Source organism: Pantherophis guttatus, chromosome 1, assembly GCF_059756535.1.
Source record: "Pantherophis guttatus breed Tessera chromosome 1, ASM5975653v1, whole genome shotgun sequence".
NCBI classification, from domain to species: Eukaryota; Metazoa; Chordata; class Lepidosauria; order Squamata; family Colubridae; genus Pantherophis; species Pantherophis guttatus.
Window position 1 is genome coordinate 208,939,816 of NC_142063.1, and position 24,842 is coordinate 208,964,657.

Consider the following 24,842-nt stretch of genomic DNA (forward strand, 5'->3'; position numbering starts at 1 on the left):
GATTTCCAATAGTTTTATTTATTGTAATGTGGGGGGCAGGGCTGTGTATTTCGACACTGCCATATTATGATAACATAAGCATTTAATTCCATTTATATGACCTTTAGCAGATGGCCATGCCCAACTGAAAATATCGATGTTTGGGGTTAGTTAATACTTGGGTGGGAGATTACTAAGGAGTACTAGGAGAACTAGTGTTGTAAGACTAGACAGGAAAGTTGAGAAAGAATGCAGTCTGCTCTTTGATCTTTGTCTAGAAAACTATATAGAAATGCTCGTGAAATCACAGGAGTTGAAATCAACTTGAAATTGATTTCAAAAATCAAAATTAAGTCAATCAAAATTAAGCAATTAATTAAAAATTGCTTAATTTTTAATGAGTTTTTCATTAGTTATTAGAAGTAATCATCATCCTATGGTCCATTTTAAGGATGGCGTGCAACAAAAGGATAAATCTGTATCTTTATAAATCAAACTAAAAGAAACTTACTAGAAAAATTAAAAAGGAAGCCAAAATTTTCTTTAAAAAATTATCATATCCAAAACCCCAAGAGCCTGAAAAATAAAGGTGCTTTAAACACAGTTTAATTAAGAAAATTGAATGAATTGAGAATGGAATTATGACTGGTGTGAGACATTTTCATATTATAAAAATATATAGTTTTCATATATTGAAAATGAAACGGGCTGGGTACCAAACACAGTTTTATGAAATCCTGGAGGGCTACAGACTACCTAGTAATATCAACAGAAGTGGTATGGCTGACATTTGTTGGCCGTTTTCAAAAAATTAACTATATTTTATTTTAGAGGATTTTAACAGTAATAGGAGTAAAAGGCACATGGGAGGCAGAGTATTCCCATTTCCATTATTTTAATCAAAATAGTCAATCCCTTCCCTTACTAAAATTGTTCTTGTGTGTATTTAAGTGCATTTTAAAGGTGAGAATCTGAGTTAGATACTGGTGCAGTGGTGGGTTGGTCCCGGTTTGGTCCGGTTCTTGTGAACCTGTAGTAATGGTGGTGGAAGGCTCCACCCACCCAGTTGGACATCACCACGGACGATCTGCACATGCCTGTTGCGAACCGGTAGCGGATATAAGTAGAACCTACCCCTGTGCTGGTGCACCTACCTCCTCCAAAATCTGAGGAAAATTACTTGAAATTACGCTGTTGAGATTGAATTGTTTACTGCCAGATTTCAGGAGTGATTCTCTTGGGGAATATGAGTTCACCACTTGGGGGATGCTACCACATCCTTCCAAGGTCAGTAAAATGAGGACCCAGATTGTTGGGGTCAATATGCTGACTTTGTAAACCGCTTAAAAAGGGCTGTAAAGCACTATAAAGCAGTATATAAAACTAAGTGCTCTTGCTATACTAATTCATAGTTCTTCGATTGTTTTAAAGATTATTTTTTTTCTTTGAATTTATGACATTTCTGTTTAACAAAGTGGAATTAAAGTGTATCTCTATTAATTCGGAATAATTCCTGATCTTTCCCTCACGGGGAATTAAACAACCAAAATTAAATACTACAGGGAACCTTTAATTTTAATTCAGTATTTATATACCAGTTTTTAAACTTGTTGCAGTGAGATGAATGGTATTAGTTTTAGCTGCATGCTGATGGCATTTTTTTTTTTTACAGTTATGCATGGAGTGAGATAACTTTTATTCAATGTTTGCTTTTAGTTATGGCAAAAAGAAAAGAACGCCGCTTTTCAACGCCAGTGTCCCACAAAAGATCTAGGCAAGAATTCCCGGATAGCTCTGATGAAGACCTTGGTGACGAATTCTCACATCTAATGAACGATAATAATTCCGATGCTCAATTGGTAAGCTATAAGTGCAACAATGTAATTTTGAAATTATCTTGAAAGGAAAAATGAAACAACAGTCTCAAACAAACATTAAAAACCACACTTGATGAAGTGACTAGGCATCAAATTAATCATCTGTTTCAATTTTTTATACATTTTGATTCAGCAGTGAGCAACTTGTGATCCTTCAGATGCTGAACTAAAATCCTAAATATAACTCACTGTTAGCCATGTGATGAGAGGCATTGGGGCAATGACAAAAATATGCATTATGATGGTGTCAAAGAGTAGACTCTGTGACTTGGTGCTTGAATCCAGTGTTGGGTGTCCATATGCAAAATAACCTTTGGCTATGAAAAAGGCCCAGAAGGTTGTGCGCGCCCTTCCAGGCCTCCTCTTTTATCACCAAAGCAGTCTTCAAGTGGTCCAGGCCTCCTTTCCCACCACCAAACCGCTTGTGGATAGTTTCAGCAATGAAAAAGGAGGCCTGGAGAGCTGTGTGTGCCATTCCAGGCCTCCTTTCTCATCACTGAACCGCTTCTGCTTTGGTGATGAAAAAGGAGGCCTGGAAGGGCGTGTGCAACCTTCTGGGCCTCCTTTCTTGCCGCCAAACTGCTTGAGGAAGGCTTTGGCGATGAAAAATGTGTGGAGGGTCACACACGCACCTCTGGGCCTCCTTTATCACCACCAAAGCACTTGAGGATTGCGTCCCTGTAGGCTTCGGCAGCCCTTTCCCAAAAGCTTTTGTTGATAGGAACAGAGCTTTGGAGGGAGGTGCTTATCGTGTAACTTCAAACGTTCGCTAACGGAACGCTCGTAACCTGGGGATTATCTGTATATGTTGAAAAATAGAGGAAGAATTGTTTCCAAGGTTTCTGCCACAATAGGTATTTCTTAACTCTGTGTTGGGCCTTCCTGGTGGATTACAGTTTTTTTTCACCTCCCCAAAAAATACTTTTAGGCTTGTTCAGGGAAAGTGGGACTACAGATAGTCCTCGACATACAGCAGTCCATTAATGACTGTTCAAAGTTACAACGGTGCTGAAAAACGTGACTTACGACCATTGTGGCATACCCATGGTCACATGATAAAAATTCTGATGCTTGGCAACTGGTTCATATTTCTGACAGTTGCAGTTTCCTGGGACCTGACAAGCAAAGTCAAAGGGCAAGCCAGATTCACTTAACAACCATGTTACTAACTTAACAATTGCAATGATTCACTTAATGACTATTGTAAGAAAGTCGTAAAATGGAGCAAAACTCACTTAAACAAATGCCTCACTTAGCAACATAAATTTTGGGCTCCATTGTGGTCATAAGTTGAGGACTATCTGTACTGACAAAACACTTTGGCCTTTGCTTCACAGTTTCCTGCATAAGCATAGAGTAAGTAGTTCCTATATTACAAATTTTGAAAATTCCTCTAATGCACCGTTTAAAAATAAATGATAGATTGAATTTTGCCCAATTCTAATACCAAAGAAATCATTAGTTTTTTAGAGGAGGTCACATACATTCAGTTATTTTAGAAATCAGTACCATAGAATTTCAGAACCACTCAAACATTGTACTGTCAGCATTGTGAGGTTTTGGGGCTTTCTCAGCTTGTGTAGAAGAAATTTGTGATCAGGATATATATATTTTTTAGCAATTAAAATGTCTTTCTGATGTACTCGTAGGTCTCGGGGGATGTTGGGATAATTGAAAGTATCCAGCTGAAGAACTTTATGTGCCACTCTATGTTGGGGCCGTTCAAGTTTGGATCCAATGTCAATTTTGTAGTTGGAAATAATGGAAGTAAGTTATAATTCTTTAATCAAAAGCAATGTTATGGTGTTAGCTTTTCATTTGTAGGCATGCAGAAAATTTGTAAACATTCATTTTGCTTCAATTTGAATCTGTAATAATGCTGCATTTGAAAATCCAGAGTTGGCTGCGCTTTAAGAGTACACATCTTGAAAGAGCCCTGGTGGCGCAGCAGACTAAAGCACTAAAGCACTGTTATTAACATCAGCTGCCTGCAATTACTGCAAGTTCAAATCTCACCAGGCTCAAGGTTGATTCAGCCTTCCATCCTTTCTAAAGGTAGGTAAAATGAGGACCCGGATTGTGGGGGCAATAAGCTGACTTTGTATAAATATACAAAAGTATGAAGGCTATTGCTTAACGCATTGTAAGCCGCCCTGAGTCTCCGGAGAAGGGCGGCATATAAATCAATTTTTTTTAAAAAAATGGTTTGCTTTACTCCATTGGAGTAAAACTTAAGTATTTTGAATGTTTCATTCATAAGAAAAAACAGAAGCATAATGCAAGTTTTTGATCCCTGATCCCTGATTTTCTATCTAAGGCCCGGGTGTCAACTTTTTGACTTGCCTGGACTACATTGAATGAAGAGGAATTGTATTGGGCTGCATATAAAATACAAAATATAGTTAGCGTGTATCTTAATATCTTTATTATGTGAAGCTACATTACTAGCTGTCCAGGGCCACCTGCAGTTGTTGGGCTGCGGGTTGGATGCACTTGATTTAAGGACAACAAGAATAGTTGAAATGACAGTGCATATGACTGCTATCAATCTGCCAACTACCAGAAAGATTGATGAAAGGGGGAACTTGAAATAATAAGGGAAATCCATACAGGGAGTGATTGAACCTGGCACTATAACTGACAAAAGAACAAATAACTGTCTGTTCTTACCTTGAAGTGCTAGAGCCAGTGGATGAATAGCTAAACTCTCATCAGCTTTCTTCAGTGAGTAGCTCATTTCATGCATGATTCTACAAAAGTTATATATTGAACTCCATTGCATGTGTTTCTTTAATATTTAATATATATACATATATATGTGTGTGTGTATACATATACACACACAAACATGTATATATGTGTGTGTGTGTGTGTGTATATATATATATATATACACACACACATCATGTACATATATACATACATATATACATACATACATATTTGTTTTCTGAGGTTTTCGCGGGTGTTTGTATGTAGGTCTTTGGTTATTCGGGTTTTCTCCCACGTAAAATTGGAAGTGTCTTGGCGACGTTTTGACGAAGTCTCATTCGTCATCTTCAGGCTGGTGTTTTCGTCTTCGTGCTTCTAGGAGCAATATGTGATTACAGCTATTTCTTCCTTTTAACTGCCAGTGGGGGTGTCAATTGATTGGGGGGGAGCTTGGCTGTCTTCTGATTGGGTGGAGGTGTGTTCTGATTGGTTGGAGGCTTGGCTGTGCTCTGATTGGCTGGTGGGTTGGCTGTGCTCTGATTGGATGGGGGTGTGTTCTGTTTGGGTGGGGGCTTGGTTGTGCTCGGGTTAGTCTTGCAGGGGGATTTGAGCTGGTAAGCTGCGTTGCTGTTTGGCTTCGTGTTCGTGGTCGTGCCACATCTTCATGATGGATGTCAGTTTGCTTCATGTATGGATTGGAGGGGTTTAAAGTGGCTAATGATGCAGCTGTGGTCTGGCTTCTGGTTTGTGGTCGTGCCTCATATTGCCTCATCAAAACCCACACCAATTATGTTTTATCCTGAAGTTCCAATCATCTTAACACAAAAGCATGGAAGGAGTGCATACATAGCTGGACAATCCAATTTTGTACTCCCACTCTGAATTTACAACCCCGCAATTAATACTTGTGAATGAAGCTCCAAAATACATATCTTTGAATGTGTATGCCTGATCAGATTTTGCCATTGCCCTCAGGAGCAGGTCTGTTGCCTTATTTTCCTTTGGTTCATTCATATAAAACAAAACAATGTTAAGCAGATATGAGAGTGGAGATTTATCGGATTGCCCAAACCCTTCTTCCAAATTGCAGCCTACTCTACGTTCTTTGAGAAACCAAGGGATTGCCATTATAGATCATGCTTCTTTCACCCATGAATCATACAGACTTGCAAGTACAAATATTTGCCAATCATTCAAGTTTTCTACTAGTCCACAACTTCAGAATCTGGAGCTTCTATATTATTCCAAAGGGGTTTTTCTTTCTAGAAAATGTTTCGCTTCTTCAGGACTGAACTTCAAGAAGCTTCTTCAGTTCTGAAGAAGCTTCTTGAAGTTCAGTTCTGAAGAAACGGAATGTTTTCAAGGAAAAAAAGAAGGTCTAGTTGCCTTTTGAAAAGCATCTTTGGGACAACCATGACCAGGATGATTGAGAATCTCCATGGTCTTCTATATTTTACTCGGAGTCATTTGTAAGAAAAGTATCAAGAGCAGAATCTAGTTTAGCATAACCATCTCTGTGTTTGAAAAAGAACGGTTCAAAGGCAGGAAATGGTAATAAATCTAAAACGCTAGTTAATGGTCATGGTGTTCCAAGGTCAAGTGACTTGCGATGTCACATATCTACAATTGCAGGGTCTCTGAAGTAAAATAAAGTGAAATGGATGCTTATATTAAAGCAGGTGTGTCAAACTGGCGGCCCGCACAGGCCACGCCCATCTCAGCTCCGCGAATGGGAAAAACATCGTGAAACACCACGTGGCAGCAATGTCACGTGGCGTGTTAGAGGCTGCTGCTTGCAGCACTCATAGCACTTTTCCTTCAGTACCTTTGTGTTAAAGGTAATTCATGAAAAGTTCAGCTAATTGGGGAAAGGATGTGGATGAAGCAGTAGAATCCTGTACCCTCCACCATGTTAAAGTTTGTATCTATTGTCTTTGCATTGTCCCACCACTTACCCCAATGGTTACTTCAGTTACTGAGCAGCCAGTTTAATTTACTTGAGAGCACTCGAGCTGTTGTTTGTTGGCATGAATTTCCTAAAGGATATTTGAATGATGCTCAAGCTTAATCATTTCTGAGCCTGAAAGATACTTAATTTTCCCTGCTAGCACTCCCACCCCTGCGCTTGGCTTCAGGGATTGTCCTGAATTACTAAGAAAGTGGAACAATGAATAATTGTTTTAGATTGTACTGGAGGAAGAGTCTTCAGCCTTAATCATTTTGTTACTAAGTCAAGTATTTTAGCTGTAGTCATTCTCTCCCTTTATTAGCCTACATTTTTTCTAACATCATCTCTTCTCCTCTTTTTCTCAATAGCTTGTTTGCAAAGGTTTTTTTTTCAATAATGGGCTGGATGAAAGGTTGAAGGTGTGGGCTGAAGACAAGTTTATGTTTTTTAAAAAAAGAGTCTCTGGGTACACAATATAGTTGTATCACTGTTGGTTCCATTTATATTTATTGCTTTTTTTCAGGTGGGAAAAGTGCTGTATTAACTGCCTTGATTGTAGGTCTTGGAGGAAAAGCCACAGTGACAAACCGAGGATCGTCTTTGAAAGTATTTGTGAAAGATGGACAGAGGTTAGTGAATTTCAGCAAGAGCAGTACTAAGTGTGGAGAAGGATCTCTGGTCTTTTAGCTAAAAACAGTCATTTTTTAGACTGATTTGCAATGCCAGGTATGGGGAAGGAACATCTAGAGTCTCTTAGGTGAGCTGCGCAATATAAATATATGATGATCACATAAATAAATTTTAATTCTAAACTAATTTATTTTGAGACTACTTTACTCCATAGAAAGATTTTGGCAAAGGAAAGACCATACTGTCTCAGCTATTGCAAGCATTAGCCAACTGAGGATATGAGATGCTTAAATTCCAGGCTTTGAAAAGTTGGAGATTACCTTTAGGTAATCAATAGATAAGAAACCAGTATAACTTTTGAAGTGGATCATATTACTATTGGACGGTGGTGCGTTCCTCTTTGATTAATTTTTCCTCCTGATTAATTTTTGCTTGATTCTGTGTCTCATTAGAACACTATTCTATTCAGGACATAGAATAATCTTAAAACAGGAATGAAAATTCCTATTTAATGTTAGGAAAGATGCTTTAAATGAGATCAGTTGGAAAGTGGAACCAGTTACCTAGGATGGTGGTGGATTCCTCTTTGCTGAATGTTTTCAACCAAAAACTGGATAGTCACTGGGAATGTTGGGAATGGTTTAATTTGAATTTTTAATTGAGTGGGTGTTTGCACTAGATCCATGATGGCGAACCTGTGGCATGCAGAGCCCTCTCTGTGAGCACACCAGCCATCGCCCCAGCCCAGCTTCACCACGCATGTGTGCATGCCTCCCACCGGCCGGCTGATCTTCGGATCTTTGCTGCGCATGCACAGGGACAGGGTGATGCATGGGGCACTCACATTGCATTTTGGCCCTTGCGCTGTGCCCCTGGAAGCCAAAACAGGACACAGGGGCGCATGCACAGGGGGGGCGGGGCTCATGCACTGGGAACGCATGTGTGAACGGGTGCTCGCATTGCATTTTGGGGGTTCGGGCCCGCGTGTGTGCACTTTGGGCACTTGGCACCAAAAAGGTTAACCATCACTGCACTAGATGGTATTGTGTGTGATGCTGTAGTCTGAAGTTATAGTCCTTAAAAAACCTCAATCTTATTTTTAATTAATAATTAATGGCTATAACCCCATTCTTAATTTTGAGATCCTAAATTCCCTGGGACAAAATTCATATCCCCTGCAGACAGTTACTTTCTCCATCTGGAGAAATGCAGGACAGAAGGAGGCATTTGCACACTTCTCCTTGCTTCTTCAGTTTGTTTTTAGATTCTGCAAACATTTCAGCTATCTGAAGAAAAGTTTAGATTGCTTCCTTCAATTCAGGATTCAATGATGTGAGAGAATGGACAGGGGAAGCTATTCTCCACAACTTTTTTCCAATTAATCTACTCTGGCTTCTGTTACTAGGTGGCAAAATTTTCAGCTGAGATATGCTCTGGATTCAATCCACCAGAGCTATTATAGCATTGGCTATGTTCTTTAGGGAATTGCGGTGTGGATTTCTATTGTGTTGCTATAAATATTCAGTCTTTTATATTTCGTATATCAGTATTGTCTTTTGAAATTGCTATGCTCGGCTCTTTTGATATTTAACACCTGCTTACTCTTCTACAGGTACTGGCTATCTTATTCATACATAGATACAAACGGTTAAGAAAACATCTTATTTTATTTTTAACTTCAGTACTTTGAGTGGTCAGTTCAACAGTCATATGAGCCATCATTCAGCCTGCCTTGCAGTTGCCTTTGTGCTTCTTTCTCTATTTTGCTTTCAGTTATATGACTGATATTCAGTTGGATGCTTGAGCTGAGTTAAAAGATGGGAACCAGGCTCAAATATCAACTGCAGTTGACGAGTAAGGGATCTGTTGGTTGCCTTTTAAAGCTCTAGCTATATAAGCTTTCTAAACTAAGATCAGTGCAGTTGTTGAAAACTATATTGTGACCACTTAAAGTACTGTTATAAATAAGAAGCCTCTCAATGGCAAATCATGTTGTGCTTCAGTTCTGCAGATGTTTCAATCACTCTGCGAAATCGAGGTGAAGATGCATTTAAACCAGAGCAATATGGTGACTGTATTACTATAAATCAGCACATAACCTCAGAAGGACATCGTAGTTATAAGCTGAAAAGCAATACAGGTTTGTTTATATTTCACTTTCAGTTTTGAAAATGTATTTTCAGAAAATACATTTAAAATACTTTAGAAAAAAAAAGTTAATTGTACAGATAGATCTTAGTTAAAGATCATTTGTTCAGCAACCCTGGCCATTGCACCACTCGGTCATGTGATCTTAATCTAGGCACTTGGCAATTGGCTCTACCATTACAGCATCCCATAGTCATGTGATAGCCATTTGCAGCCTTCTATGCCGGTTTCCCATAAGCAAAGTCAGTGGAAAAGCCAGCAGAGAAAGTTGCAAGTCGCTCCCACATTTTTTTCTCCCTAGGACCCTGCTACAGAGCATGAGATAATACCACAGCACCCATCCCCAGCCAGCACGCATTCGTGCGGTACTCCCCTCTGTGTTCACCTACTCGGGCTGCTTGGGAACTGCCTTGGAGTTGCATCTTCTAGCCAGCTTTGGTTGTTGGGAGCCGGCATGAAGTTGCAATCATGTGAGGTTCTTGCTTAATGACCCACAATTTTCACTTAATAACAGCAGTGAGGATCCCCGGGATCACTGTTGCTTAGTGTTCTTTACCCTTTTCCAGTAATATGTTTCCTGTATGTTTTAAGTTCAATATATGAAGCACCCCTTCCATTCGTGTTAATTAATTACATGAACGACACATTAATGTACATGCACATTAATTGCATGTTTTGTGAAAATACCATGTCTTGGATCCAAATGCTTCTGCTTATGTATACAATCCAGCGTCAGCAATCATTAACAATTGGGAGTAAGTAATCTAGTGTATTCAGACTGTAGTTTGCATAAATCATAGGTATTTTGGCTGGGACTTATGGGACCTCTAGTTCAAAACATACAAATGACTTGACTTACCATCAGTCACTTAATGACCATTAGAAGTTATGACTGCCCACCCTCCCAAAAACTACTTGCCACCCAATTTCAAAGTTACGGCCATTGCAGAGCCCCCACAGTTGTTCACCGTTATAACCCACTGTAGGGATGCTACAGCAGGCCCCCCACCTGTCTCTGCACCCATCCCACCAGCTCCCTGCAGACCTTTAGCTTGCTTCTGATTCGGACAGTTAACTACCCAAGAAACTTTAAAGCTGGTTAGCAGAAGCTACTGGCATGTGGGGAGCTGTTAGAGCTTGTAGGCCAAGGCCTTCCCATCCAAACACCCAGGGAGTTGCAGGACTCGGCAAGTTAAGGCATGTCAGGTGCCACAGGCCACCGAAGCTAGCTGAGAAGCAGGCCAAGTCCTGTAATTCCCTGGGTGGCTGGATGGGAAGTAGATCGAGACCTACAATTTGTAAGAATCTCCCATGTCCCAGAAGCTTCTATTGCCTGACTTTAGGTTGCCTTGGGTGGCTGGATGGGAAGTAGGCCCACATGCTTCAACAGCTCCTCACTTGCTGGTAGCTTCTGCTGCTTAGCTTTAGGCTCAGGCTGGCTGAGTGGCTGGGTTGGGTGCAGGGAATCTTCAGGGGCCGGGAACCGAGCACAGGGTGCTTGGGCTGGGGAAGGCATGGAGGCACAAGGCAGGTAGGCCTATGTCTGGGCTTGTTAAGATATTATTTTTTCCCCATCAATTTCCAATAAATTCTGCTACTAGCAATACAGGCACATTGACAAAACCGTATCTGGGAGCTTCATGACACATTTGGTTCTATTTGCCTTTTGTTTAAGTTACATAGTGAAGCTCAGACAACTTGTTCTTAAATGGGTACATTCTTAGAAAGCCTGTTCTGTTAAAAGGCTGTACAATAATACTTATAATGATACTTACATTTATTCTTTCTTATATTTAGGAGTCTTAATTTCTTCCAAGAAGGAAGAACTTACTGCAATCCTGGATCACTTTAATATCCAGGTAACTGCAATTCCATTCTGTACTGAGCAGTGCTATATATACATTTTTACCATCCCATTGATAATCTGAATTGTGGGGTCATGCAGTATGTGGAATTTGTAATTGAATTAAACAAACAAAAATCCCCTGAGTTATCAGTTCATAAAACTAAAAAAAACCCTTAAATACTTAATATAAACACAATAAAGTGATTTACAGTTATATGTGTTCATTAGAAGTTTAAAAACAAGCTGGAACTTTGTAATTATGACAATGTAGTGTGTGTGGGAATAGATATGGAGGAGAATAGTTGAATGTCAGGTAGCTGACTATAATTTTTTACAAAATAAAATACTTCTATTTTGTTTCAGGTAGATAATCCCGTCTCTGTACTCACCCAGGAAATGAGCAAACAGTTTTTACAGTCTAAAAATGAAGGTGACAAATACAAGGTAATAAAGCCACCATGTGGTATGGTTTGCGATGTATAACAGGATGGACCAGGTTTGTACAGAAAAAAATACGAATGTTTGAAGAATGGAAACCAGCATCTGCCATCAATTCTTAATTTTGAGTAACTTGAAGAGCATAGAGAGAAATGTCTAGAGCAGGGGTATCAAACTCAATTTCCTTGAGGGCTGCATCAGGGCTGTGGTTGACTTGGGGGGCGTGGCCAACTGGCTGGGCATGGCCAACTGAGGGAACGTGGCCAGTTTGACATCATTCCCCAAACTGTTGGCATGTTTCCTCTTCGCATTGGGTAGACCGGGCTGAGGTGATGTGGGCCGGTCCCCTACATTTTCCAGGACAGCCCGTGGGCCTTGTGACACCCCTGGTCTAGAGCGATATATGGACAGTTGCACAGAAGCACCTAACTTGCATTTACAGGACAGGCTTATTAATATTGTATTTTTGGGTTGCATTTGTTGAACTGGAGTGTGGGAAAGACAGCTTTGTTCAACTATGAAAAAAATGCATTCATAACTCTTGCTTTATTAAAAGGACAGTTTTAAAAACATGGTTTTTATGTTTCTTGAGTTTTTTATGAAAGCAACTCAACTGGAGCAGATGAAAGAAGATTATTCATACATCATGGAAACTAAACAAAGAACATCTGATCAAGTTGAACAAGGAGGAGAGGTATTAGAAAACTATTTCTAATATTGTAGTTTGCAGCAAAAATACACTATTAAACATTAAATGAATTTATATCAAATAAATAAATGCATTTTTTATGTTTTAAAGTGTTAGCAAAACTGAATTAGTTAGCACAGTAGCCTTTAATTAATTGACTTACAATAGTCCAATTCAAGATAATTCAATTATCTGTTGGACTGGTTTCTGCATGGTCTCCCTTTTCTTTCAATTTTACTTTTTGACAATTTTTTGACTTTTTTTTTTTTTTTTTTTTTTTGTGGTTAGTTAACCTCCAGGTTCTCATTATGTTAATATAGAATTTTAAAGGGCTTTTTAGAAACTGACTTCAAACCAGATTGAGTATAACCAAACAATTAGAGGACTAGTGACACCTGGAAGAAGTCCATCCACAGTGCATACCTTGAAAATCAGTCTCACAGTACGTATGATCAATGAGAAAAGATCCTTAAAAGTCTTAATTGGGCACATTGTAACTATCTCAATTTTTAATTTCTTGGAAAAGCTTATAATGGTCGCACTTTATCTTCAGTCTGCTGAACTTTTCAGTCAGTGGTACACATTCAGAAATTATTGTATTTCCTCTGCTATCTTTTTATATTTTCTTGCAGTTCCTTGAAGAACTTAGAAAGCAATATTTGGAGAAGGAGGAACGTTACAGAAGTATTGCTGCTTTGAGTGAAATGCAGAATGAGCTACAAGGATTGCAGTGTCAAATAGCTTGGGCGATGGTAATGGCTTATCATTTGCAATGTGATATTAATGAGTTTAATTTGATTGTAATATTTCATAAATGATTTTAATTCTGAGTTTATATTTTAGGTACGGGACACTGAAAAAGAAATAAAAGCAATCAGAGATGAGGTTACTGCCCAAGAAGCAAAAACTGATAAGTTCACTGACCGAGTGAAAGAATGGCAGGTAAGTTGCAAAACTTGTTATGAAATGGTTGGTTCAATTGAAATATTAAAATTAATTTTTAAAATATTATTATTACAATTTGCCAAGAATTGCCTCTATATTGTCACTAATTTGTCACCTCAGAAAAACTGAAGTTTCCGGTTATGATCTAGAAGACTACAGAAAATTAAGAACAACTGACCTGTTATACATAGAATTACACAAATACTCTGACTATTGATTTATTTTGAAATCTGACTAAATAAAAACTAATTGTGGAATAATACTTCTATAAATAAAATGAGTTTTTTGCACATAGAAGATTGAATAAAATGAATATCTAGATCTTTCCTTAATTTGAGTTCCTTTATATAGAACCTGTAAAAAGATCCTCTCTTGTTATGTGAATAATAAAAGTAATGGGAAACAGGTTTCAGAGCTGGTGCATTGTAGCATTTAAACATCTAATCACCTGGCTTATTATATAATTCTAACAAAACCAAATTGAGATGAATGTTTACTTCTAAATAAATGTCAAAGCTTCTTCCTTCTGGAAGCAGAGCTATATTTAAATCCTGTGTAGGATACTTTTGATGTAGGTACCTGAGCACAATAGGCAGAAAACACTGTTTAATTGATCAGATTAAGAACAGAAGTGTAAGTGCATAGTATATTTCAGTGATGGCAAACCTTTTTGCCATTGCGTGCCATTCCCCACCTCCACCCCTTCCCGGCTCCTAGAAAGGCTCTGGAGGCCAGGCAAGAGCAAAAAACGGGCCTTCTGGTCCTACCGGAAGTTGACAAACGGGCCATTTCCTGCCTCCGGAGGGCTTTCTGGGGGTGGTGGGGAAGGCCGTTTTCACCCTCCCCAAGCTCCTAGAAAGGCTCGAGGCTGGGGAGAGAGAAAAATGGGCCTTCCCCCCCCACCAGGCCTTCAGGAGGCAGGAAATAGCCTGTTTCCCTACTTCCAGTGGGCCCAGAAGGCCTAAAAATCAGTTTGCCAGCGTGCACATGCGCGCCGGAGCTGACCTCGCATGCCCTCCGTTATGGTGGTGGCACGTGTGCCATAGGTTCACCATCATGGGTATATTTCATCAAATTTAGTACATTATAAATTTCAAATTTGACTGATTTCCAGAAGCACCAATGGCAGTTTACTACTTTTCTGTGTAATAAGGTTCGAAGATGAAAATACCTATAAAGATAATTGTTTCAGCTATAATGTTCATACTCCAGTGTTCATGGTACACCTGAATGAGGTCTAAAATATATTGGAAAGCAAGGAACAATTAAAATTGCATTTTTCAAAGTATTGTCATTTTACAGCATTCCAAAGAATGTAACCATATGAACATATCTCATTACTTTCAGATGGATTTGAATCATTAACTTTTTTGTGTGATTGTTCTCAACACTTCCATGACATTTGTTTTTTAGAATAAAGTTGATGCAGCAGAAGTTAAACATAGAACTAGGCAAGACGAGGTAGAGAAGATAACTGAAGAAGCTCAAACTCTAGGACCATCATGTATTGCTTTGAAAACAGAAGTACACGCCAGAAGAAAAGGACACAATGATGCAGAGGTTAGAATTCTCCATCCACTTAAATTGCTGAGTGCTGCCTCATAGTAATGTAATCTTAGATGCTTATATTTTGTGAAATCAGTTGTGTGGATTTTGTCACTGTTGGTGTGGAAGCAAAAATGGATTAGGAAAACAAACAAATTATGGCCCAGAAGAATATGATTTCAAGAAGGGATTTGTAGGACCTTTCCTCTATCTGAATTGTGGGTCAGTATGTACTGTAATTACATTCAAGCTACTTTTAACACAGACCCTGTTTTTCTTGTCCAGGCAGCACATAATAGGTCTCAAGCTGAACTGAAGCGTTTGTTAAAAGATCAGGAACAACTGCACAAAAAAATTGATGAACTAAAAAATAGGTAATAATACTTTTTTTTTTCTAATTATGTTCTCAATTAGAAAAAAATGGGCTCATTAAAAATGATGATGGTTTTCCATTGAAATGTGCAATATAGAGAAAAAGAATCAAATCTTTAATGAATATTCTGCTGGTGGTGGAATTGCATCTATCAGCAAAGTAGATATTTCTACCCTTCTCCATTTTTCATTTTACCCTTCCAAATCTCTATTCAAAAACACATTTGAGGATAGGTGAGGCAGAGAGTGATTCAAAATCTACATTTATTATCCCTCTTCCAGTAACATCTATCTATCTATCCATAAAGTTCCACGCATTTAAAGAAATGAACTGTGCCCTTTAAACATATACAACAAAAAGAGTCATAAGAGCCATTTTAGCCATTGGTTGTGTCATACAGTATAAGCATTAAACCTGTATTTTTGTTAAATTACCCTGTTTTAAAATGGGAGTGTTGGAGATGGTCCTATTAATGTTGATTTTATCATAAAAGTTAGGCCACATAAAAATACCCTATAATTACATAACTTGAAATGTAAATAAAACATCAGTATTTGTTACTGTTTTTTTTTTTTAAATAATGCAAAGTTATTTTACCAAATTAGTGCTTGGATAAAATAATATGTAAATTGTGCAATGTTGCAGTGCTGAACAGATTACAGCGCCTGATAAAGTGGAAAAACAAAAAACAATAGACCACTTGAAAGAAAAGCTGAAGACATTACAGGATCAAGATGAATCTATTGCTCAGCAGATAACACAGTTTCAACAGGCTCTACGTTCATACGATGAAGATTTTACTCGACTTAGGTAAGCTTCTTAGGTTTAACTGTGGCTTGATTGTTTATTAGATTTGGTGGGTAAAATGTTGGATCAGAAAGTGGGAGATCCATATTCTAGTCTGCTGTTAGCTGTGATGGCACAGTGATTAGAACGCAGTATTGCAGGCTGACTCTGTCCACTGCCAGGAGTTCGATCATGACCAGCTCAAGATTGACTCAGCCTTCCATCCTTCCAAGGCCGGTAAAATGAAGACCCAGATTGTTGGGAAGCAATATGCTGATATCATAAACTGTGTAGAGAATGCTGTAAAGCACTTTGAAGTGATATATAAGTCTAAGTGCTACTACTATTGCTATTAGCTATGGGAAACTTAAGGTCAATCGCTGTCTTTCAGACTACCCTATCTCATAGGGAATGTTGTGGGGAAAAATAAGGAACAATATGGAAGCCACTTTGAACTGAATAAATAATAGGATATATACAGTAAATCTAGTAAAGAAAGATACAAATTAATCATAATGTCTTGTTTGACTTCTTCATTCGCCTGCACGTTTTCCCTATGGGTATAAAGGACCTGCAAGAAGTAGTCAATGTTGGTGTGAGAGGAAATATGCATATAAATTTTGTCTAGGTTAGTTCTGGGAAGTGGCATAAATCATTTTGATTCTGTACTATTTTTCTGTAAGAAGTAAAGTCATCCACCTTTTTGAAGGAGAAGTAAGTCACGTGTTTTACAAAATCAAAAATATTTTTCCTTTTGTAAGCATGAAAGTAGAGCAGATGCATTTGTAGAACTTTGAATAATTTTTTGGAGACAGTGAACTCTTCTAATTTCAAATTGCAGATCATTATTAAATGATTTAGTTGTTTGTATCCCACCTTATTTTTATAATATTTGAATAGAAAATGGGAGTATGTTTGGCTAAAAGAATAAATTTCATTCTACTTATAAAAATAAATTCTTAAGCTGAGTATATGTTGATAAGTACCCAGTTTTACTACACTGTTTCCTCGAAAATAAGACATCTCCTAATAATAAGCCCAATCAGGCTTTTGAGCACATGCACTAAAATAAGCCTCCCCCTGAAAATAAGCCTTCCTCGAAAATACTTAAACTCAGATCTGGAAATCAGGTAAGATGGCAAAAGGAGCCCCATCTTGCTCCACGCGCCCCAAAATAATAAGACCTTCCCCAAAATAAGGCCAAGCGCTTATTTCGGGGTTCAAAAAAAAATATAAGACGGTCTTATTTTGGGGAAAACATGGTATGCACCATAAATTATCTCTATGTCATAGTTTTGGAATCCTGAATTAATAGTTTTGCTAAGAAAAAAATAAGCTACATATGAATTGTTTTCTCAAAGAGAAATAGATGGATTTTTTTTGTTTTTTGTTTAGACAGGAAGAAAATGAAGTGAAAAGAAAAATAGATTCTCAACAGCAACAGCTAAGACAATTAAAGGAGAGTAAAACCAATCGCATGAAAAGATTTGGATCATATATGCCAGACCTTTGTGAAGCAATTGATGCAGCTAATGCTCAAGGGCAGTTTACATACAAACCAATAGGACCGTTAGGTAATCCATTAGTGTTCTTTATGTAATCAAATAATGAAAACTTTGATTCAACAGAGTAAAAGTATTGAGTTGCAGCTTTGATATTTGCAAACTGAAGGATAAATGCAGCATTGCTGTTACATGTCTGTGTATAACCACATTTTTTATCTTAATATATAAGGCAAACCATCCCTCCACACTCCTCTAGGAAGTATTACAATGGCAAGGAAAAGCCATTGTGTTTTATTTTTGGTATGTTGAACTGAGGAGTTGTGTATTTACAAAAAAAGACTCTGAAATAAATCACAGACAAGCAATCCATACACAGTTTGAATTATAAAAGCTTTCGGCACTATTCAGCAGCACTTCTTTAGTCAGAAAACAGCAATCCTATCATGTACAACTGAAGGAACTTATTTTGACAATATGTACTGAGGTTTAATTCTTACATTTAGGTGCTTTTATTCATCTGAAAGATCCTGAACTTACCGTGGCTGTTGAAGCATGCTTAAAAAACCTGCTACTTGCATTTTGTTGTGACAATCATAAAGATGAAAGAGTATTACAGGCATTGATGTCCAAATACTGTCAAGCTGGTTTTCGACCTACGATTATTGTTATTCGTTTTCAGAACAGTGTTTATGATGTAAAGTCAAGGTAAGTTTATCTGAGTCTTTTCTTTTAAAATCTAATTTCTAAATCAGCCTTTGTTAAAATCAGTTCCTTTATTCCCACTTGTCTGATGTAGTTTGAACGATGTTGTAATTAAAGCTCAATCATAATTTATATACTAGAAAACAAACTCAGTGAGAGATATTTTAAAATAACTTTGCATATAATTAGTTTGTAAGTAACTTCTGAGATTGGCATCAATAAATATGAGATTTCCTTTTGTCAACTTTAGCTCATTATAGTGGTTCACAATGGCGTTTTGATAATAATTCTTGACACGTTATATGTGAACACTGTTCTCCCGTTTATGAGGCCTTTTAATAGAATACATAATTTATATCCAGTATATGCTCTTTTATGTGCAGACTTGTAAAATCTTCCATTAATTAAAAGGAGGAAACAAGTATCCTCTGAAAATTTGTTCTCAAGGTTTGGGGAATTCTCTAAAAATGTATGAGTTGGTATGCAGTAATCTTTTTTCCAGCAATGTATTTAATTGCTGTTTTATGTTCTACACCAGAATTATCCTTCCATTTCTAAATCAATCCTCCTCCAATTTGCTATTTGCCACTCTGAATTACTTTCTTTTTTTTTTCCAATTAAAATTCAAAAACTATATCCCAATTGTAGCAGTCAGAACAGTGAAAAATTCTGAATGATGTTGATCATATGACAAACCCTGTAAAGCTCCATGTTTCTTTTTCAGGATAGAAATATATTTTTTTTAAATGTTTCCTGTTTCTATGTCTATTGCCAGAAATTTATGTTTGTGCACCAGACTCACTGGTTATAAAGATTAATCCTTAGTATCATATGTTGTCACAACAATATATCTTACTGTTTTAACTTCTCGTAGGGCTGTTTTTCACCCTAACTACCCAACAGTTTTGACGGCATTGGACATTGACCATACAGTAGTAGCCAATTGCTTAATTGACATGAGGAGCATAGAGACCGTCCTGTTGATTAAAGTAAGAATTTACTCTCATACTTGCAATGCATACAGAATGTTAGCATGATATTTTTGTGAGAATTCATTTTATTTAGGATTAGACAGACTATTCATTAAATATATGCTGTTTGTGTTTTGTACCAAATCATGTTCAGTTGTTTATCAAGTTGTTTTGCTATTAAGTAAGAGAATAAATATTGGAGCTTAAAGGAAATGATGACAGGGCGTAAAGGAAAGGCTTGCTGGTTTCATCAACGGTGACAAGAGAGAAATTAAAATCAAATTTGATTTAAGGCAAATTATCTGCTGGCTGTCACATAAAGGGGGTGATGTACCCATAATCTTGAGAGAATGGATTCTTGCTTGAAATAATTTATGCATAAAGATAAATCAAATAGAATACAGTATTGGAATAAGCTTATTGGTATTCAGCTGGATATTTTAAATTGTAGTGATAACCACATTAAGAAAAGTTTTCAGACCCTTCTCTTTTAAATCTTCCTGAGTTGTCAATATTGCAGGTTTACTTGTAAATTGTTGATGTGCTTTATTTTTTTCTTAGAGTAATTACGAAGCTCGAAGAGTTATGCAGCACAACAAGCCTCCTAAAAATTGTAAGGAAGCTTTTACTGCTGATGGTGATCAGGTGTTTGAGGAAAGATACTACTCTTCTGAAAATAAAGGGCCTAGGTTTCTCAGCAGAGATGTAGAAGCAGACATAAGGTTAGAATAACCGATGACAGTTCATCAATACTTAAATTGTGTCTGTAGATAATCTATTATGGCAAACTGATTAATAGAAAACATGTTTGTTTATATGTACCGTGTTTCCCTGAAAACAAGCCCTGGTCTTATTTTCTTTTGGGCCCCAAAATAAGCACTAGGGCTTATTTTCAGGGTAACACGATTTCAGGGTGATCAGCCCGACTGGGCGCCCCACCCTCCAGCACACACACAAGAGCCGGCAAGTGTACGGGGACTGACAGTATCTGGCAGCAGCTGCAGCCCACCACTCCCTTAGTCGTTACACTCTGCAGCTGCGCAGAGCAGAAGATACCGATTGGAAGGCAGGCCATCCCCATGCGCTGTGCAGGCTTCAGGGAAGCCAAGAGTTGCGAAGATGAGCCTCCTACGGCCGGTCGCAGCTCAGCTTTCCCACAGTTTGTGTGTCCGAATCACCTGCCTCCACCCTGTGTCTCTGCTTCTGCTGGCGGTTTCACTATGCAAAGCGGCCGCCCATTGCTCCAGGCCACCGCTGCTTGGCTTTTGTGCAGCATGTCCGGATCACCTGCTTCCCCCCTGCGCCTCTCTCTGCTGCTTGCACAGGTACTCAACTCCCCTGTGCTGTGCTGGCTGCAGCTGCTGCTGGACACCGTTGGCCCACATGCGCTCATTGCCTCCTATGCTGACCACGCCCACCCTTTTCAGTAGGGCTTACTTTTGAAGGACGTCTTATAGGCACATGCATAAAAGCAGATTGGGGCTTATTTTTGGGGTAGGTCGTATTTTCGCGGAAACCCGGTACATATATAAAAATAAAGATATAAAACTTTATGAACTTTAAAGCGTTTGTATTGCTTGCAAGTCTTTCTCTTCTATCAAGTCCAATCAACTGCTCCCTGCTTCTGCTGAACCAGTCTTAATTCTTAATTTTCTGTGGTGTCCAGTATACATAAACTGATTTTTATTTTATTAATCTCAATTTAAGAGCACAGTTACTTAAATCCGTGCTCAACTGTTTTTAAAAAAGGGGGATACTTTGAGCTGATCATTCCAGTATTCATTTAAGCAATTTATGTCAGATTCTTCAGATTCTTGTAAAAATAGGTTTCTAGCTAAGGAGTTGTTGCAATTAATTCTTTATGTCTTTAAGTAATTTGGAGAGAGACATTGAAAACCGGAAAACTCATCTCTTGGCAACACAGCAACGAATACGTTCTACTGAAGTTGACATTAAACAGAACAAATTTCATCTGGCTGATCATCATCAGCACAAAAAAGAATTGCAGGTAAGAAGAACATAGTGCGCAACCTCTATTGGAAAGTAACTCTCCTCCTAGTATCTATTACAGTAGGTTGAGCAGAATTCCTGGGTCAGCTGATACAAGTGGGTCTTGTGACCCCCCAGATTTGCTATCCTGGAATAACTTCAACATTCATTTGAGGTTACCTAGACAAGTACCTCTCACAATGTCATGTTTTTCAAGAGCTCCCCCCCTCCCCCTCCCAATCTCTCTGTCTGAAAACCCAACAGAAGCTGCTCCAGTACTTGACACAGGTTGACTAGTTAGTAATCTTTGTTGTACAATATATCAGGATGAAGCCAGTTCTAATAGTTGATGCTATCTGTGGTGTGATGGTTAAGATGTATTAGGAAAGAGAGATCCAGGTTATAACCCATCTTCTGCCACAGAAACTCACAGGGTTTTTCTAGGCCGATCATTCCTTCTCAACCCAATCTACCTCACAGGATTATGAATTTGAAGAAAAATAAGGTGCTCTGTGTGTCACCTGGAGTTTCTGAATGAAAGATGGGATATGAACCTATTATAGAAGAGTGCTTTTCTTTTTTATACTCCTTGTAATGTTTAGCCACCCTTTTCATGGCTTAGCTTGTATCTCGATTTTTAACATTTATTTTCATTTCTGTTACAGATAACAATGAGGAAAACAAAATTAGAAATTACAGACCTTGAAAATGTAGAAGAATCAGTGGTGATCTCTACATTAGTAAGAACTGAACACTTCCTATCTTTATATTATTTGGTACACCGTGGTGTAACTACTAAGACTGACAGTAATTCCCACAGTGAAGGATTTTATTACTTCTGAGAAATTGGTTTTATTTTCATTACCTCTTCCTCAGTTACTAGAAGAAGAAATAAGTGAATGTCTGCAGAAATTATGAATCTTTAGAACTTGGAATAAAACTATTGTGCTGTTACAGGTAGTCCTCATTTAGTGACTGCAATGGGGACCAGCAACTTGGTTGTTAAATGAAGTGGTCACTAAGTGGAAAATCATGTGACTGCCCCTGCTTATGAAATTACAGAGTACAATATGTGTTAATTGATTGTAATGGTGAACACATGACTGAGAAATTCTACAAAAGTCATACATGTGGCCATTGGTTGAAAAGGTTACATTTTTGCCAGCTTTGTAACTACAAATACAGATAATCCTCGACTTAACAACAGTTCATTTAGTGACCATTCAAAGTTACAATGGCACTGTAAAAAGGGACTTATGACCATTTTTTACACTTAGGACCATTGCAGCATTCCCTCAGTCACGTGATCAAAGTTTAGATGCTTGGCAATTGCCGTGTCCCCGGGGTCATGTGATCACCTTTTTACGAGCTTCTGACAAGCAAACTATAGAGAAGCCAGATTTACTTAACAACCGTGTTACTAACTTAGGAACTGCAGTGATTCCTTTAACGAGTGTGGCAAGAAAGGTCATAAAATGGGACTAAATTCACTTAACAAATGTTTCACTTAGCAACAGAAAATTTGGGCTCATCTGTGGTCATAAATCAAGGACTACCTGTAGTTGCTGTCTGAGGCAGTCTCTAAGCAAGGATTACTGTAGTGTTAACTAGTGAATAACATTTTATATTCATAGTGAGTAGCACTATGTAGTATTCTACAAAGAGCATCTCTATGTATTTGATTCTATCTTAAAAGCTACTCCGTAATAGTATATAGTGCTTCACTACAAAAATAGACACGCATTTCTTGCATATGAAATATTTACAGATCTTTCTTCCAAAGTATTTGGGGAAATAATATTAAAAATATTAAATTAGTTGTATGTTTACAGTGCTTTGGGTAAAATAATTATTACCACCACATTCTTTTGGGGAAATAACAAAACTGTAGTGGAGAATAGGTCTTGATAGACAAAGATTAAATTGATAGCAGTTGTCTCTAACACATTGGGATAAACCTGATTTTTGCCTCATAATACTTCAGGGGAAATGACCTCTGCAAAAGCTTGTGTTATAATAAAGCTAATAGTGTTAAAATCCTTACAATATGATACAATCTGTAGTGTCCTTGTTATCCTTTGGTTGTCAGTCCAAAACTCAATTTTATGACTAGTAATTCAAATTGACTTTTTTTACATCAGGAAGAAGAAATTCATGATAACCAACAGAAAATAGAAACCGTTAAGGAACGAATACTTAAGCAGAAGGAGAAACTGGAGGAACTGAAATGCCTTTTGCAAGAAGACGAACAAAAATTTGCAGCCATTAAAGAGAAAATTAATCAAGTACAAGATGAAGCAGCTACAATCAAGGTAGTATTATTACCATTCAGTATGGTGGGCAGAATGAACAAGACTATCTAAAAAGAGTGAAACAATGAATAGCTTACATCTAATTCACATTTAAAAGATTTTAATTGTTACTGTGTTTGAGGTGCACCAGAAAATTCAAAATAGTAGATACAATGTTCTACAATTTGGCCTGAATACAAAACAGAAAGTCAACTAGTTAGCTAGTTTTAGCAATACAGAACTTCCTGGGGGGGACGGGGGGAGGGGGAAGAGAGAAAACCTCCTCAGTCAGTAAAAACCTTGAGTGAGCAGATTTTGGATAGGACAATCTATAGTTCTCCCTCAAAATGATTGTTCTTTAAACTAATGTAACACATTTCATATCAGACATTTTTTTTTAAAAAAGGCAAGCAGGAGAAAGATTAACTTGGGGAACCGATGGTGGCACTCTATGCTGAGTGGCTGGTAGACTAATGGGAAGATCCTGCCATTGTACCCATCTTGCCTTTGATTTTTTTTGGTTCTGTATCTAATGTTTTAATATTTTATATTTATGATTTTAATTGTAAACTGCCCAGAGTTGCTTTGTAGTGTGAGATGGGAGGGATATTTTTCTTTTTATTTATTACACTTATTGACTATCCATCTTACCACAAGGTAACTCTGGGTGGTTTACAATATTAAAAAGATAAAATATTTCAAAACCTGTACGCCATACTAGATAATATAAAAGATAAATACTCAGCTCTAACTAAAATATAGTGAGGGAGGGAGTAGATTGAACAGAGGAGGAGGTGGGATCTATTATTAGTCTATCAACCACCTCCAATGTGAAGCCTCCCCCCCCCACCCAATGTAGAGCCCCAACGCAACTGGCTTCAAGCTCTAATGGAAGGTCAGGAGAGTTGGAGCTGACCTCATTCTGGGGGACAAGATGTTCCAAAGAGCAGGAATAACAGCAGAGAAGGCTCTTCTGCATCCTGTTCACTAGAGTATCATGACTGATCGGACCTGCAGCATGCCTCCGCTGCTGGCACAGGTGGGGCAGGTCAGTCCCATTGGGTTGGGATGGTCCTGCAAGTAGCCTGGGCCCATGCCATGAAGGCCTTTAAAAGTAATCACAAGCACCTTGAATTGTACCCAGCAGCAAATTGGTTTATGTATATGCAGTGTATATACATTTAATAAATTAATTAACCTATCTTGGTATTGATTTTCTCCTAATAGGATGGATTACATCAGGCAGAGGATGAACTGGGGAGAAGTAAAAACAATCTAAAACATTACGAAGAAAAAGAAAGGCTCCATTTAGTATCCATAAAAGCATTTAAACATAATGTAGCTACAAAAGAGAGAGAATTAGAGGTATTTACTTTCTTTAGCATGATTGCAAAATTTCTTTGCAGTACAGTTGCCTACTAAATGATGGGAATGATGGTAATATTCTCTATTGTAATATGTAACATAAA

General features: G+C 37.9%; 1 protein-coding gene across 5 annotated transcripts in view; it reads left to right on the plus strand.

Annotated features, from left to right (window-relative positions):
- SMC6 (structural maintenance of chromosomes 6) overlaps positions 1-24,842 on the plus strand; it is a 42,847-nt gene that overhangs the window by 1,335 nt on the left and 16,670 nt on the right. For all 5 annotated transcript variants that reach the window (XM_034432146.3, XM_034432147.3, XM_034432149.3 and 2 more), the window contains exons 2-21: positions 1,696-1,838; positions 3,506-3,623; positions 7,040-7,145; positions 9,150-9,286; positions 11,092-11,153; positions 11,504-11,584; positions 12,171-12,272; positions 12,899-13,018; positions 13,110-13,208; positions 14,625-14,771; positions 15,042-15,130; positions 15,775-15,939; positions 17,311-17,489; positions 17,924-18,125; positions 18,997-19,111; positions 19,655-19,815; positions 20,966-21,101; positions 21,748-21,822; positions 23,224-23,394; positions 24,601-24,738. In XM_034432146.3, the coding sequence (XP_034288037.2) occupies positions 1,698-1,838; positions 3,506-3,623; positions 7,040-7,145; positions 9,150-9,286; positions 11,092-11,153; positions 11,504-11,584; positions 12,171-12,272; positions 12,899-13,018; positions 13,110-13,208; positions 14,625-14,771; positions 15,042-15,130; positions 15,775-15,939; positions 17,311-17,489; positions 17,924-18,125; positions 18,997-19,111; positions 19,655-19,815; positions 20,966-21,101; positions 21,748-21,822; positions 23,224-23,394; positions 24,601-24,738 (2,544 nt within the window). In that variant the 5' untranslated portion in view covers positions 1,696-1,697. The remainder of the gene's footprint in view (positions 1-1,695; positions 1,839-3,505; positions 3,624-7,039; positions 7,146-9,149; positions 9,287-11,091; positions 11,154-11,503; positions 11,585-12,170; positions 12,273-12,898; positions 13,019-13,109; positions 13,209-14,624; positions 14,772-15,041; positions 15,131-15,774; positions 15,940-17,310; positions 17,490-17,923; positions 18,126-18,996; positions 19,112-19,654; positions 19,816-20,965; positions 21,102-21,747; positions 21,823-23,223; positions 23,395-24,600; positions 24,739-24,842) is intronic.